Below are 15,876 nucleotides of genomic sequence, written 5' to 3' on the forward strand. Positions count from 1 at the left end.
TTCGTGTCGTGTAAGTCGTTTCGTGTCGTGTCTGAAATTGCTGAGTCTACTTATAAGTCCACAACAGCTTATTGACGAGTGTTTGTCGGCCCAACTTATAAGTACAACTTATTTTTGATTTTTTTTATCAATTTCAGTTTAAAAAAAAATATTTTTTTAAATGTTAATTTAACTTAAATATAAGAATTAAGATAATTATATTTATAATTTATTTATTTTAGTTCATTGAAATAAAAAAATTGACTTAAAAGTTAAATTATCTAAACACTTGGATAACTTGTAAACATTTTATCGCTTATCAACGATTTATTCGGTTTAAGTCAAAATTACCAGCGCACAAACAAAACTAAAAATTTCAAATTTACCCCCGAAACCAAAAAGAACAAAATTTGAATTATAGCGCAAGAAACAAATGATTCACACTTTTCAAGACACAGAACAAAACCACGATCCGCGTGAACATTTCAAACACAAATCCACCCGTTAAAACTCCCCCATCCAACGGTCTATACACATTCAAACACCCCTCCCACGGATCGCCAATTTCATCCGTCGATCAATATCTCAATCCAACGGCCCACATTTTAATCCCCAAATCAAACCCACCTATAAAAGCCCATTCCCCCCAAACCAATTCTCACAATTCAAATCAAGCAAAAATGTCAGGAAGAGGAAAGGGAGGCAAGGGATTGGGAAAGGGAGGAGCAAAACGACACCGTAAGGTGTTGCGAGACAACATCCAGGGGATCACGAAGCCTGCGATTCGACGATTAGCGAGACGAGGCGGAGTGAAGAGAATTAGCGGCTTGATCTATGAAGAGACTCGCGGTGTGCTTAAGATCTTTCTCGAGAATGTGATTCGTGATGCTGTTACTTATACTGAGCACGCTAGGAGGAAGACTGTTACCGCGATGGATGTCGTGTATGCGCTTAAGCGACAGGGAAGGACTTTGTATGGTTTCGGAGGTTGAGGTTTTTCAAAGAATGTGAGCGTTATTGATTAGTTAGTGTTTTGTTTTCGATTGTGTAAGTAGGCTGTTCTAGGTTTGTGGAGGTTCTAGATGTTGAATTGCGTTTTAATGGAACTTTTATGTTGATTTGAGTATTTAGCTCTTTGTTTTTAATGTTCATGATTGAATGTCATGAGTAAACCCTAATTGATACTATAGTGTGCGTGTTTGGCACTGGCTTATAAATCATAATCAAAATGTAGCTGGTAAGGAAATGAACAAACTTCGACCGGGACATTGATGATTGTAGATGATCGATAATTGAGCTCTGTCAAAGTTTATCATTAATTATCAACCATCTACAATTGAGGTGCTTTGGCTTTAGTTGAATTGTAAGATTTTGTGATTTGATTAAGGAAATGAACAAACTGGTAATGCAAATTCTACAATTGAGCTCAAAATTTGGATGGACGATAAACATGATTGCCAAAATTGTTCTGCTGTTTCGCTCAATCTGTGATGTTCTTTGCCTTGGGCTCTCTGAGTCAAATTTAAGCACAATTGCAAAAAATTGTAACTGGTTTCTTAAGTTGAGTTTAGATACTTGGCCTTTAACCTGTCCATCCTGAGAACCAGGGGCAGCATTACATAGACATGGGGCTTTTACGTGATATCCCATTGTTCTAGCACCTTCCTTATTTGCTTAAAAGAAGTGCCAGACAGCGTAAGGTTCGAAATCATACCAAAAGAAAACAGTAGCAGAAACTCTTTGATTAACATTATCACACCTTCACTTCTGGTACAGATATGTAGGTGGTATATTCAGTTCATGAAGTTAACACTAACAAAGCACATGCAAGGCAACTGGTAATGCAAATATAATGCCAGGCTTAACAATATACCTAAACATAGCCAAGCAGTTTCTCGGTAAATAAATATCAGGAAGGAATTTAAATTTATACTATCCAAGTGTATTGGTTGCAAATAATAAACCCAAATAAACATAATTCAGATTGTGCACTGGAAAATAGTATATGATAAAAAATTGTCATAGTACAATCAAATAAAAACTTCTTAAAACAGCAAAAAAAGTGCATGCAACTATACCGATGTTGCTTTTACATAAACAAACCACCAGTTCCTTGGGAATACAAGCAGTCATTCTCTGTAGATGGGCAATTACCCGCGTTGTTTGACCATTGTACAAGTGCAATTTAACCAATATGGGTGAAAGATTTGTTGGAAGAAAAACCACATGATTCCCTCAGATGAAACCTCCCTCTGTCCAGCCAGAATCCGATTTGCCATTGCGTCCCTCAGTCTTATTGCCACTGGGTGCACTTTGGTAAACACTATCATATCTGTCATCCTTGTCGTCGTCCCAGCCTGCCCAGCTGTCTCCTTCATGGGACGATGTCCCCTTTGTCGATACTTCCTTGCGAGGAGGGTCTGTTGAATCCCAATCATCCCAAGAGCCTGGGCTAACAGAATTAACCTGTCGGCCAGACGAAGCACTTGAACCCCATCCTTTGGACTCCTGTTCGAATTCCTTATAACTGCCATTACCCTGGGTTTCATTTCTTTGCCAACCATCATTCATCCAGCCACTACTGCCTTCTTTGGTGTACTCTTCAACCTTTTGAGATGCCAATGCCATCACTCCTTTCATTAGTCCCCAAGTCTTTTGGCCAATCTCACTCGTTTTCGTAGTCACTACGTTAACGGTTTCATTGACCTTGTGGTCATAGCCACCTTCTCTCACCTGCGAGAGGAAAGCATTATCATTAAAATTGAATTTCAATTTAACAAGGGAATGTTAATTTCATTACAAAATGGCTGAATCAGACAGAGAGCAGAACACAAAAAAGAACACACATACAATACTTGTCAATGTGCTCGCTATGCTAAGGCGTTGTAAATAATATAAAAATATGATGTAAGATCATATTAAGAGTTGAAGAGTACTATTGATAGCTTCAAAAGAAATTTCATCGAGAAAGGCTTCAGGCACCGTATTCCTTTAACTAAAAGCCAGAAACTGAATTCAGCAAATAATATACAACAAGTTACACAATGATAAGAACGTCAAATATCCAGAGACTACACTTTCTTAATGTTTCTTCAGTATCAGGTGGCATTTCAAGATCTAAAAAATAATTACAAAAATAAAGGAAAATTTGATGGCAGGAAATCTACAGTTATTACTTTCAGTTTATTGCGATAGTGCTTTTCATTAAGTGTGTCCTTTTCCAAGTAAAAACAACTGCAGACTAGCTGTAGTTCGTAGCTGTAGTTGGTAGACTATCTAGACCCACCATCAATTATTTAATAGGGGTAAGATCTTGGTGAGTCACATGTATAGGATGGACATATGTGATATCTTACTTTTGCAATGTTACGTTACCGATAATTCATCTATTTGGGCTTATTCATACACAATGCAGCAATGTCAAAGTAACATCATGTGGGTGGGTGGTGTCTTTTTAGTCGAAAGAGCTACAGTTATGAAATTACTCGTCAGGTGGCAAATGCAGAATTATTAGAGATACAAAGTTAAAGAAACAGTTTCAGAAAAAATTATGGTCATGCAAGGTCACAATTTTTCAATCAATAATGAAACCTTTACTTCACCTCATACTTCACCTCATACCAATTTCATGAGGTGCTCTCTCAAATTATATTGATAAGTTCAAATAAAATTTAATATTTTGGTACTGGGACATGAAAGCTTCTATAGATTTCGAAATCAGATACGCTAAAGGCTTAAATTTGGCTTCTGGGAACCTTAATAACCTTAGCCAGTTACACACACAATTATTATAACCAGCTTTTGACTCCAACATCACTATAAATAACGTTTCTTTACCAATTTTTTTTGCATATACTTAATAACTTAACTCAAAACACAGCACAAATCCTATTAATCACACAAAAATCGATAAAGCATAAGATAGTCAATTCACTCTAGTGCAACGAAATAGAAACAGTAAGAAAACCAAAAAGAACGAGGTGATATTTTTTCATAATTTACTGAGGGACTCCTGCAATGGCCAATTTTACACTGCTTAGCAATAAGTCACCGTATTTGTTCCTATTCAAAATTTTGTAGGCAATGCATCCATGGTAAAACAAAATTATATGAAGCAGTGTTTTAATCGGAAGAGCTATAGGTACCTGGTATTTGGCAATGTGAAAGAGGTGCAAAATAGTTATAAAGTAATGAAAGGCTACATTTTTATAACCAAAATGCAAGGTTGAGTCGCCTCACACAACTTTATAAAGAGCTATCAGAAAAAGGTGATGTTAATGGAAAATTTCAAATACACCAACGTTCTCTAAATTGGTATTTGGATATGAAAGCTTGCAGAGGATAGAAAACTACATATATCATATGCAAAAACTTGGGGTTTGAAAACTTTATTAACCTCTTCTTATCAGCCCGGTACACATAACAGCCAACTTCAAATATTCCAACATTATCATGAAAAAATAGTTTCTTTACCATAGTTTCTGTATCAACCAAACTCAAATCACATGCACTAATCCATACCACTGTCAATATCATATAAACAATTAGGCAATCATAAGTGCATTCACTTAATCATATAACCATGATACAAATAAAGCCCAAAAGCATGAATCTTTCACCTTAGAAGTTAAATCCTTGGTTCCAGCTTGCACCACAGTAGCCGCAGACTGAGCTGCCGATGCAGCAACCATCGACAACCTACCAAATCCCTACAATCACAAACACACAAAACAATCAAAAACCACACACACACACAAACCAATTCTTCCCAACGCAAAAAACTCACCTGACTAACAACAGACAAAACATCCCCTTGCGGATCCTTCCTCGGCGCCTGCACCGGAGTCGATCCAAACCCCACATACTTCCCACCCTGCGAAGGCGCCAACCCTTCCGGCCTCGTCTCATTCTCCATCATCTTCCTAGCAAAAAAATCCTCCTTCCCCGCCGCAGACTTCTCCAATTCAGCTCTCGAATAAATCTCCTGACTCGATTTCGACCTCACCACATTCCCCCCTCCCCCTCCCCCACTTCCCCTCCCAAACTCCCCCACCGAATGATTCCTCCTCACATCCCCTCCCACTTTCTCCTCAAAACTATCCCAATTATCCCACCCCTTATTCGTATTATTCGCATTAAAACCCCCAATTGGAGGCTTTTTACTTCCCCCCACACTTTCCTTAACAACAGGAGGGTCTCTCCAGACCCTTCCCTCAGCGATCGCGTTAACGCGATCCCGATAAACAGAAGCAGCATTAGAATTATACTTACTAACAATATCAGTCTCTTTCGCAATACCGTACAAGCCAAAAAACTGATTCAATTTATCATTACCTCCAGCCTCCATTTTCTTCAATTGAATCTCAGACCACGAGTCCATCGTAACGGATCGGACGAACGAGATGTGAACGCCGAGGCCACGGTGCTTGCCGGAGCACTCTAAGCACATGAAGATGCCGTAGCTAACTGAAGCCCATTGAGGGTTTTTTTGGGAACAGTCAACGCAAGTCTTGTTGCCGGGTTGAGATTGGAGGTCGCGGAGGCGGCGAGTGGATGACATGAGGGTGACCCGGTTTGGATCCGAGATCTGGGTGGGAGAGAGAGGGAGAGAGAGGAGAGAAAATGTATTGACGAGAGAGATGAGAGAGAGAGATTAGGGGAGATCTCTCTCGGGGAAAATATAGGAAATGTGGGTGGGTAAATTAATTAGTGCTGCATCTTTATATATACTTTTTTAATTTTTTTAATTTTAATTAATATATATATATTATTTGTATTTAATTACTAAAATATTAATAGTATAATATGGAAAAAAATAAAATATTAGGAGCGGAGAGTTAGACTATGTTTTTTTTTCCGGAAAATAACTTCATTTTGCAAAATATTTTCCGAGTTAAGAAAGAAAAATCATTTTCATGAAAATTTGTCACTTTTCTATTAGAAATTTTCCTTCCTTAGAAAATAATTTTATTTTTCCAAGTACAAAATAATTTTAATTTTTCCTTTTATTTTCTAATTATAGAACAAACGCGTGAAAAATTCAAAAAATATTTTCCCACAAATAATAGTCATGTAATATCTATTTTTAAATGACTAAATTTTGAATAAATTTTGGGACGAAAGGGAATTACCTTTATTTACAGATAGTGTTGCAACACTTTCATAACTTTTGAGTATGTATATTTGTTTTCGCTATTTGTGTGTTAATGATCAATTTTTGCAATTTCGGAAATTTTGTGATTCTCTTGAGATGTTTGGAGTAATAAAATAGCAAAAATAACTTACATTAAAAACGTGTGTTAATTGAAAAGATTATCTAATTGATGCACTTGTAACTTAGTGCACTTCCTACTCAGTTTTTCCCCTTTGACAGGACTTGCTTCTCAGTTAAGCAAGTATCCTTTAGACACAAATTTTGCAAATGTGTGATTTTGGTATGTAGGTCTAGATCTCAAAACAAATGAATATACTAATTAAAAGCAGTGTTTACCGCTGAATTAGCTAAAAAATGTGTTTAATACTAGGTTCTTGAATATATTAAAATGCCAAATCACATGATTTGCACTTTGCAGGGAACCTGCAAGGATGCAAACACTTGTTTACTTGATTTCGTCCCTTTATAAAACTAGGGAGCAGGGTGTTAGGAACTCCACTCTTACTTGATCATGTTCAGTTGTTTACCCTGAGACAGGGAAATAGAAGCTAGCCTTGAATCAAGAGGCCGCGGTTAAGTTAAGCCACTTGTCAGCTCTGTTATGCAGCCTGTTTGCCGCCAACCTGACAGATAAGATCATAAGAGGTTGATCTTGCAGTGAAGGGACACTTCAGCAAGAGCCCTTCTGTGTTTCGAGACACTTCTTCCACCTGACAATGCAGAATCCACGTTCCAAATGCATTGCGTTAGCACTTTGCAGTACAACAGTGAATTTCATTTGCGACTAAGAAGAGCTTCTTGCCACCGCCTTTCTTTCTCCAGCAGTTCTCGCTTGGGCTTACTCTATTTCTCAGAAATCTCCGTTTTTGGCTTCTATTACCTCTCGGCATCTGCAAATGACAGCACCACTATATATTAGAAGCAAGAATCACATCAACCAGCTGCTAACAATAGTTTATCAGAAATTTGCCTATTCAAATCATATTCATTGACAGTTAATGTACCAGGGGCAGGGAGGGTTACAAACTTACAATCAGCTTCATAAATACACTATTGCACATGAAAGAATGTAAACTTTTAAAGTGACAAGATTTTCGAATAAACCACATACATTTCCCACATGCCACTGACACAATATAGAGGATACACATATACTGTCCAGATTATCGTTGCTGCCTCTTATAGTAGAATAAGGTAAAAATCAGGTACCAAAATCGCATAATCCACTAAAAAGAAAGCATAACATATATGTAGCCGTCCTGTACTTGATAATAATTTACCATCTCAGAGGGCCATTCCTGCTAATCGAATGAAGGGAAGCGTGCAGAGTTTACGCTTAAGCTTACTCTCAGACTCTTTGATTGATAGGCTGGTGGGCTTCTTTTTTGTTCACATTTTTAACTATCCACGTACAAGTTGAGAAGTTACTTGTGTTCCTTTTCTCTCGCCTCAGACAAACTTGACAGTAAACTCCCCTAGTTTTACTGTTTTTTCCCGCAGAATAAATCAAGATCCTAACTCCTGACCTTACATGTGATTTTCACAATACACTTCAATGATTCGCAGGCCCTCATGTAGTCAGATTCAAGATTTTTGGCAAAATAATATTTCAAAGATGATATTAAAGGTTAGAAAAAGTCTCAAAGTAGACACCGGATGTTGTCCAAAATACAGAACTTTGCCTAAAGCACAAAGGTAACTAAAAGGCTGAAAATGGATAAAGTAGTATATTCCAGAAATCTGATCAGAAAATCACATATCATAAGGAAACTCATTAGCTGAGATCAAAATTCCCTGTAATCTTTTTTGCCTTACAAAATCACTTGATGAACTCACAATATTCATGTATTCAATCTAGAGAAAATAGAAAACCCTTCAGTCACCCAAATGACTTCAAATGTGATGCTGTATAAAATTGAAAAAATTGGTGGTTGCTGAAACACATTGGCAAGCACAAGGTGGAAAGTGTTGGCTATAGGCAAAATAAGACGATACCTTCTGCCAAAGAAAACAGTACCATTCATATGGTCAATCTTGATGGAAATAATATTTGCTTCAACAGCAAAAACAACAATTTTTTCCTCATGCAAAGTCAGAAAATGGGATCATGCCAGACAGGCTTTTGGTCTCCATTGTTCGAAGGACTTGAGAGACCTGGCAGTGGATGGAAACATGTACTAACTTTCCATCATAATGAGGAGGTAACGTAATGGAAGATGATTCAAATAACACAAATTTTCACCTGCTGCAGCAAATCTCAGAGTAGTGAGCTTTTCTACTGAATTGCACTTCTGGGACAACACTCTCCCAATCTTCAAGCTTTTCTGTAAGGCATTATAGACTTGTGGTCTTTAAACCTTCTTAGTTTCAGCTACTCTTTTCATGCACATAAAAATAAATTGTAAAGCCGCAGTTTAAGCATGTAAGAATTTGGATTTACGAAGATTCCATTTTATTCTTTCGTTATTCTGCAATTTGCCTTCTCTGACTCTTTACACACACGCGCTCTGAACAGATTAACTAATCAAAAAAGGGGATATTAAAAGTAGAATGCCCTTAAGCTAGACTGGGAAAAGACTTAACGTCTGTCAATACACCCCCTTAAACACATAGACATATTTAGCATTATTAATTTGAATAAAGAACAAACACTTCTTTCACTGAACTTCAATTTATACACAAATTATTATTCGCGAGTACTTTCTGTACATACAAACTACGAGTTTACTATGATCAGGAAACAGGTCAGAATTTCATATAGAAATAGAAATCAAGCATTTATCAAATATTATTCATCCCCAAAAACTGTTACATGTTAGAGCATATTCAACAGACTTCGAAGGAAACTCTACCTATACGCTCAGGAAGTAACAAATAACATTACATATTGGTAAAATCAGAAATCGTTCAAAACAAATAAAAATACTTCATGGTAATTCATTCTTGGCAACCAGTATAGTATCTAGGCCAAGTACATCAGGGCCAACTATAAACACTCTATTTATATAGTGAAGATTGATTTGAGGAACTCTTTACAGCGTACTTGACGATGTATAAATGTATGAAGTCCAACTTTAGTTAGCACGACTTCTAATAACCTCCAAATCCATCTCAGAAGGGTCTGTAGCTTGCAACTCCACTTGAATTCCATCAAGCTCCCTCTTGAACCTTTCCTTTGAGCTGGCGTATATCATCTTGCTCCGCACACGGGCATTGTCAGGACACCTTAAACAACAGATACTACAGTTTAATAAAACGATGATGAATTTCAAGGTATTGCAGTTGTACTCAGAATAATGTGTAGTTTTACCAGGCAATAAAGAAAATCCTGCTTTTCTGACAATTCTCGGCAGTAACAAAATCAAAATCATATACAGCATAACGACACTCGTCAGCAGGAAGATTTGCAGCAAAGTCATCATAACTCTCAGTTGGCTCACCGACCTTCTCCACAATAACTTGCTTTTGTTTCTCCTCTATCTTAAATACAACAAACCGATGAGTACGTTTTGCTTTTAGCTCCAAAAACCTTAACTTGCAGCTATCGTGCACAGCCATTCCAGATGCTGCATTCGCCTGTAAAAAGGACGACAACAGCAATAAATGAGTGATCACACAAGCAATGCCTTGGTAACTATATATGAGAACATCAATAAAATGAGTGATCACACGAGCAATGGTTCAGTCTGACGTATTTTCATTTAAGTCCTGGACCTGACATACGATGGCTGCAATGTTGCAACCATCTATCCGTGGTTATTTTCCGCCGAAAGGATTAACACTAAATATTTAGAGGGTCGTGTCACTATATCCGCACTTCAAATAACTTCCTTAAGGTTTCACCTATCCGTGAAAAAAAGCCGCGAATAGATGGTTTGTCAACTATTGGTTGCCTTAACATTTAGTTTAATCACGATAAATTGCACTGAGCACATTCATCGTCAACTATAAGCACAGGACAAATGATAATTAGTAGATGTACAATAACCAATCAACAAATTTATTTGCAATTCTGGGGAATGCTCAATTTTATTCTTAATTTTTATGATTTTCATGTTTAAACATGTTCGCAAGTTGACAGCATCGTAACAAATAGACACTTTACCGTAAAACTAAACACGATACAATATAAGATTTCGGGAAACAGGACAATAAACCAAAAAACAAAGTCACAGCAGTAAAAACACGTTGAATAAATAGTTCACAACACATAATAGTAATACAGCCGCACACTAGAAATAACGAAAGATATGAAAAAACACTGACCATTTTGGGAGATACAGCTGAGGAGAGAAAGTCACAAAACTTGTTGCCTGGAAAGCTAGTTTTACCAAACGTGTATATATAAGCACTTGAAAACCAGCTTTCTTTTATTATAGTGGAAAAACCGCATTTTACATTTTCTGGTCCTCATATCTTTAGCCTTTAATTTTAAAATACCACGCCAGCGTACATGAAAAGTATGTTATGGTACTGGGCCTGGGCCCACACATTATTCCTGTTTCGCGTCTAAACAACGCCACCCGCTCGTTTATTCTTTGATCACTACCGCCACCTCGAAATGAATTTTAGTGCTCCATAATTTGTGTACTTTGTGTTCCTCAACTTTTTCGAGTCTTAAGGATTTCGGAAATCGGAATTATTCGGTTAAGATACCGATTTGCGATTTATTAAAAATAAAATAACAAATTAGATGATTTATCGGTAATTTATCGAAAATTGATCAAACCGGACAAATATTTTTGATCAATTTTTGAACGATTTATCAACGATTTTTGAAAACTCGGCTGATTTCTATAACAGATGAAATGGGGAATAAATAGGCTTTTGTCAAAAATATCAAATTTTAAACTTTTTTTTTTAAAAATACAATAAAAGTTGCATATAAGGGTGTAAAGGAGGTTATTCCCAGTTATATAAGAGCTTGCAAATGTTGTATTTCATGTTACATATAAGTTTGCACCGTATTTTTAAAAATATTTTCTGCAAACTAGTTATTTTTGGAAAAAAAATCCAATACTTTTATTGTTTCATGTAAGGTCGGGGATATTGTTGCGTGTATATTCGCTTAACATTATTCCAGACATAAAAATTAACATTTTTTTTTGAAACTGAAATGATATATTAATGCAAAAAGCTTTCGTTTTCCCAGATGCTCCAACACATAATTTGGAGGAGTCATAAAATCAACAAAGCAATTAACTTCACAAGGTTCTCTAGGAACTAAATGAGCGACCTTGTTCGCTTCCTTTCTAACAAAGGACACCGCAATATCTTTACGAACCTTCAAGAAATTACGACATTTTTGGAACACCACACCAACTTCCAAATAATTCTCTAGATCACTGTTAATAGCTCGAACTGTGACCAAGGAATCACTCTCAATATCTGCCTCTTGCACGCCCAGTGACTCGATCCACTCGATAGCAGTCAGGATTGCCATGGCCTCTGCTTCAACTACTGGGACTTCACCTGCAAATCTGTTTACTCTAGCCCAGATAAAGCTACCTTCATGATCCCTAAGAATTAAACCACAGGAGAACCAGGAGCACCCTGCAACTATGTGAGCATCAACATTAACTTTCACTCTGCCTTTGGCACTAAACTTTCCATCTAGAGAATGATTCCAAGCAATACGATCCTAGACCTGGTCTTTTGGGATAGGTATTGCTAAAATACATTTAGCATCACACCTTGAAAACAAGCTGTGCACCTTAGTAGCATCCCATTCATTCCTACCAGGAACAAATAAATCACACACTTTTAAACCACTCACTGAAGTCAAATGTTGATTATCGATTCTATGACCATCTTTACCTCGAAGCCACGCATCTGCACTTACATTTATTGATCTCCCATCTCCTACAACCCACCTGTATCCTTGCTTAAATGTTTCCTTGGCTTTCCAAAGTCCTGACCACACAAAACTAGCACCACCTCCTCTACTTGCTCCAAATAAAGTAGAATCTGGGAAATATTTTGCTTTGAAAACCCTTGCTACCAACGAATCTGAGTTATTTATCAAGTTCCAACACTATTTTCCAATAAGCGCCAAATTAAACCCCTGGAGATCACGAAAAGCTAAGCCACCCAACTCCTTTGACATACTCATATTAGACCATGAAGCCCATCTTATGCCCTTCTTATTATCAGTTTGAGATCCCCACCAATAACTATTCATCATTTTCTCAAGATCAGTACACAGGGACTTTGGTAATAGAAAACAAGACATTGCATATGAAGGAATCGCTTGTGCTACAGTACGAAGCAAAACCATTTTACCAGCCTTTGAGAGACACTTAGCACTCCACCCCTGGATTTTACTCCATAATCGATTTTTGAGGAAGTTAAATACCACCTTTTTAGACCTTCCTATCAATGATGGAAGCCCAAGGTACTTCCCTGTACTCAAGTCATTAAAAACTCCCAACAAATTCTTCAACTCTTCCTGTTTATCCAGTCTGACGTTCGAGCTAAAATAGATTCCTGATTTTTGCAGATTAATCGCCTGACCAGACTGCATTTCGTACTTTTGCAAAATGGCTCGAACCTCCATAACTTCTTCTGGTTTAGCTTTGCAAAATAAGAAGCTATCGTCTGTGAAAAGTAAGTGCGTTATCACAGGAGCTTGCACACAGATTTTACAGCCTTGGACCCTTCCTTCGTTTGATGCATTCTTCAGCATACAAGATAAGCCCTCAACACAGAACAAAAATAAATATGGTGGTAAGGGGTCACCTTGTCGAAGACCCCTTGATGGATTAACATGACCAACTTGTGTGCCATTGAGATTAATAGAGTAAGTTACAGTCGTTACACATAACTGCATCCAAGAAATCCACTTATTGTCAAAGCCTAACTGCCTCATTTGATGCAACAAAAAACCCCAATCCACTCTGTCGTAGGCTTTGCTGACGTCCAATTTCAAAGCTACCTCCCCATCCATACCCTTCTTTTTCTTCATGTAATGTAACAGTTCAAAAGCCACCAATACATTATCAGTTATGTTCCTACCTGGGATAAATGCCGATTGATTATCTGAAATAATGTTAGGCAAAATACTTTTTAAGCGATTGGCAAGGACCTTTGCTATAATCTTATAGAGAACATTACACAATGCTATTGGACGTAAATCCTTCATCTCATCTGCATTATCTTTTTTAGGGATTAGCACAACAATAGTGTCATTTAACTCGAGAGGAAAAGCCAACTCTGCTAACCATTTTTTGCAGCACTGAAAAACATCTTCCCCAAATAGATCCCAGAAATGTTGAAAAAATGTTGGGTTTAATCCATCTGGACCAACACATTTATCAGGATGCATTTGCTTGATAGCGACTGAGAATTTCTGAAATGTGAACTCTGATGTAAGCTTCCTATTTTGAACCTCTGTAATAACGGCCTCCTAAACTTTCATATTGTTTCTCATAACTCTTCCTTCATCTCCAAAAAGCTTGATAAAATACCTCTTAACTATCCCACACATTTCCTCGTGCGTGCTAACAACCCCTCCTTCTTCATCTTTAAGATAATGTATATGGTTCTGTTTCCTCCTACTGGTAGCACACGCGTGAAAGAATCTTGTGTTTGAATCCCCATCCTGGAGCCAAAACGATTTTGCTCTTTGCTGCCAGCATAATTCTTCATTTATCATAAGCTCTTCCAGCTTCTTTTTTTCTGCAAAATACTTAATAGTTTTGTCCTCATCTGTACAGTCCTCGAAGGCAGCTACCAATTCTTTTTGTTTTTTATTTTTTCATACGAAAATTGTTGAAGAAACGTTTTCCCCACTCTCCCATAAACGAAGACAGTTCTAACAACTTAGGAAGGAAATGGCTTGGTTTCAACCTTCTCCAATGAGCTGAGACTTCCTCATGAAAGTTAGATTCCTTAAGCCATGTATTCTCGAACCGGAACCTGAACTTCTTCTTCAAATACTCCGTACTGTAGAGTTCCAAATGTATTGGATCGTGGTCAGAGTGAACACATTTATGCATATTTAGCTTACATAATGGAAATAAACCCCACCAAGAGCTTGAAGCGAATGCTCTATCCAGTCTTTCTCTCACCCACTCCGGTTTGCCACGACATTTCTCCCATGTATACTTACCTCCCATCAAATCCAATTCAATCAAACCACACGCCTCAATAGTTTGTTTAAAGCCATCCAGAAGTGCTTGAGGGTGACCATGAATCCCTTTTTTATCCTCCTTACTGATCATGTCGTTAAAATCTCCTAACACCACCCAAGGTAATCCGGAACAGTTTGCAAGAAACTTCAGAAGATCCCAAGATTCTCTTCTACGTTCACGCTCTGGGAAACCTTAGAAGCCAGTCAATATCCATTTAACATCATTAGCATTAATAATATGTGCGTCTATAAAGTTACGATCAGAATTGAACACCTCACATTTAACATTACTCTTCCAAAGCAGAGCGAACCCTCCACTTCTACCAACACAGTCTACTGCCCAGAAATTAGAAAAGCCCAGCTTACCACAAAGATGTTTTATTCTCTCCTTATTAGACAAAGTTTCCATTAAAAATAATATGTTGGGTTTATGAGACTTGACAACGTCCCATAATGCATGAACTACGCGAGGATTCCCCAATCCTCTGCAGTTCCAACTTATAGCATTCATAATGTCCGGCTAGCTTGCTGAGCAAGCTTAGCCAGTTGAGTATTGTTTGTCGATGTGTAATCAGGATCAGAAAGCACACTTTAATATTTTATTTAGTTAAAACTGAGTCAGAAACACTTGCAAGCCCACCTGGTGTATCCATAGTGTCATAACTATTTGGGCCTCCTCTCAATCTTTTCCTTTCAGTAATTTACAGCCCAATCATTTCCTCATTGTCCGACCCATTCTTGACATTTAAATTTGAAATATCCCTCCTAGGTTCCAGAGTACAAATCCCTGAATTTGGGTTGCTAACGTTATCCCCCTGATTCTGTATCCCTTGAAGTTTTGAATCCCCTATAATCATGCTACTGACAGCTTTATCACAACTATATACTCCTGATCTCATCATAATTAACATTATGATGAGTAATTTAGTGATGAGAAATGAGAATTTTGTTCTCTTTTCATACAATCTCAAATCACGTATTTCAATCCCTATTATTATGTTTACGATACATCTAAACGTCCCTTGTATACATAAGCGTACACATGAATTTGAATTGTACATAAGCGTATTTCAATTATTTATATTTTAAAGTAGATATCGGAATTGAGAAATAAAAAATATTTGAATTCTATATTACAGACTTCTTTTCCTTTTTCCTAATTCTTTGTATAGTTTTTTTTAAAAAGACCATAAGTCTGCATGTGGTTTAAAGTGTCCGGTTGGTCCAACTCCAACATACAAAACCAAAGAAAGCCCACATTCAGATAACATGGGAGCCGTCTCCCAGCTTATTTCTCTATATATAATAAGAGAGCATGGTGTTAATATTCATGAGATTAAAAAGTTTGAATCCCAGTCTTTACATTTACAAACATATCACCTTACCGGTACACCACACTGTTACTTAATTTTTTTTATTAAATACATAATATGTGAGTGTCGTAAATAGCGACAATTTATTTAACTTTAAACATGATTACTAAAATATTTGTAGAGTTAATTTTGAACAATTGAATTTGAGATATAAAGTTAAGTTTAATACATAAACGGATCATTCCCTTATTTATTTTACAATTATTAATTTGAAAAGTATGTCTCATACATTTTTAATA

General features: G+C 37.0%; 4 protein-coding genes across 4 annotated transcripts; 1 reads left to right on the plus strand and 3 right to left on the minus strand.

Annotated features, from left to right (window-relative positions):
- The first annotated feature begins 627 nt into the window (after positions 1-627).
- LOC141708821 (histone H4) lies at positions 628-1,105 on the plus strand. Its single transcript, XM_074512628.1, has one exon. It carries the CDS (start codon positions 660-662, stop codon positions 969-971), a length of 312 nt encoding a protein of 103 aa, XP_074368729.1. The 5' UTR covers positions 628-659; the 3' UTR covers positions 972-1,105.
- An 858-nt stretch (positions 1,106-1,963) lies between these two features.
- LOC141708822 (putative ADP-ribosylation factor GTPase-activating protein AGD6) lies at positions 1,964-5,674 on the minus strand. Its single transcript, XM_074512629.1, has 3 exons — positions 4,766-5,674; positions 4,599-4,688; positions 1,964-2,712 (listed from the first exon to the last, which is right to left on the minus strand). The coding sequence occupies exons 1-3, from the start codon at positions 5,537-5,539 to the stop codon at positions 2,215-2,217; spliced, it is 1,362 nt and encodes a 453-aa protein (XP_074368730.1). The 5' UTR covers positions 5,540-5,674; the 3' UTR covers positions 1,964-2,214.
- A 3,217-nt stretch (positions 5,675-8,891) lies between these two features.
- On the minus strand, positions 8,892-10,547 carry LOC141708823 (actin-depolymerizing factor 1). The gene is made up of 3 exons (XM_074512631.1): positions 10,400-10,547; positions 9,444-9,709; positions 8,892-9,358 (listed from the first exon to the last, which is right to left on the minus strand). The coding sequence occupies exons 1-3, from the start codon at positions 10,400-10,402 to the stop codon at positions 9,208-9,210; spliced, it is 420 nt and encodes a 139-aa protein (XP_074368732.1). The 5' UTR covers positions 10,403-10,547; the 3' UTR covers positions 8,892-9,207.
- A 2,991-nt stretch (positions 10,548-13,538) lies between these two features.
- On the minus strand, positions 13,539-14,775 carry LOC141703955 (uncharacterized). Its single transcript, XM_074507329.1, has 3 exons — positions 14,544-14,775; positions 13,896-14,456; positions 13,539-13,810 (listed from the first exon to the last, which is right to left on the minus strand). Exons 1-3 carry the CDS (start codon positions 14,773-14,775, stop codon positions 13,539-13,541), a joined length of 1,065 nt encoding a protein of 354 aa, XP_074363430.1.
- Between the last annotated feature and the right edge of the window lie 1,101 nt (positions 14,776-15,876).

This window comes from Apium graveolens, chromosome 2, assembly GCF_009905375.1.
Source record: "Apium graveolens cultivar Ventura chromosome 2, ASM990537v1, whole genome shotgun sequence".
NCBI lineage: Eukaryota > Viridiplantae > Streptophyta > Magnoliopsida > Apiales > Apiaceae > Apium > Apium graveolens.

Bases quoted from the DNA above. Each gene is read 5' to 3' on its own strand.
- LOC141708821 (XM_074512628.1), top strand. From the start codon at position 660: ATGTCAGGAAGAGGAAAGGGAGGCAAGGGATTGGGAAAGGGAGGAGCA.
- LOC141708822 (XM_074512629.1), bottom strand. From the start codon at position 5,539: ATGTCATCCACTCGCCGCCTCCGCGACCTCCAATCTCAACCCGGCAAC. The intron at 4,689-4,765 runs GTGAGTTTTTTG...TTGTGATTGTAG, and splicing joins TTTTGTCTGTTGTTAGTCAG to GGATTTGGTAGGTTGTCGAT. The intron at 2,713-4,598 runs GTGAAAGATTCA...TTCCTCTCGCAG, and splicing joins CCAAGGATTTAACTTCTAAG to GTGAGAGAAGGTGGCTATGA.
- LOC141708823 (XM_074512631.1), bottom strand. The intron at 9,359-9,443 runs GTAAAACTACAC...CTGTTGTTTAAG, and splicing joins AGGATTTTCTTTATTGCCTG to GTGTCCTGACAATGCCCGTG.
- LOC141703955 (XM_074507329.1), bottom strand. From the start codon at position 14,775: ATGAATGCTATAAGTTGGAACTGCAGAGGATTGGGGAATCCTCGCGTA. The intron at 14,457-14,543 runs GTGAGGTGTTCA...CTGGCTTCTAAG, and splicing joins TTGGAAGAGTAATGTTAAAT to GTTTCCCAGAGCGTGAACGT. The intron at 13,811-13,895 runs GTATGAAAAAAT...AGTATTTTGCAG, and splicing joins ACGTTTCTTCAACAATTTTC to AAAAAAAGAAGCTGGAAGAG.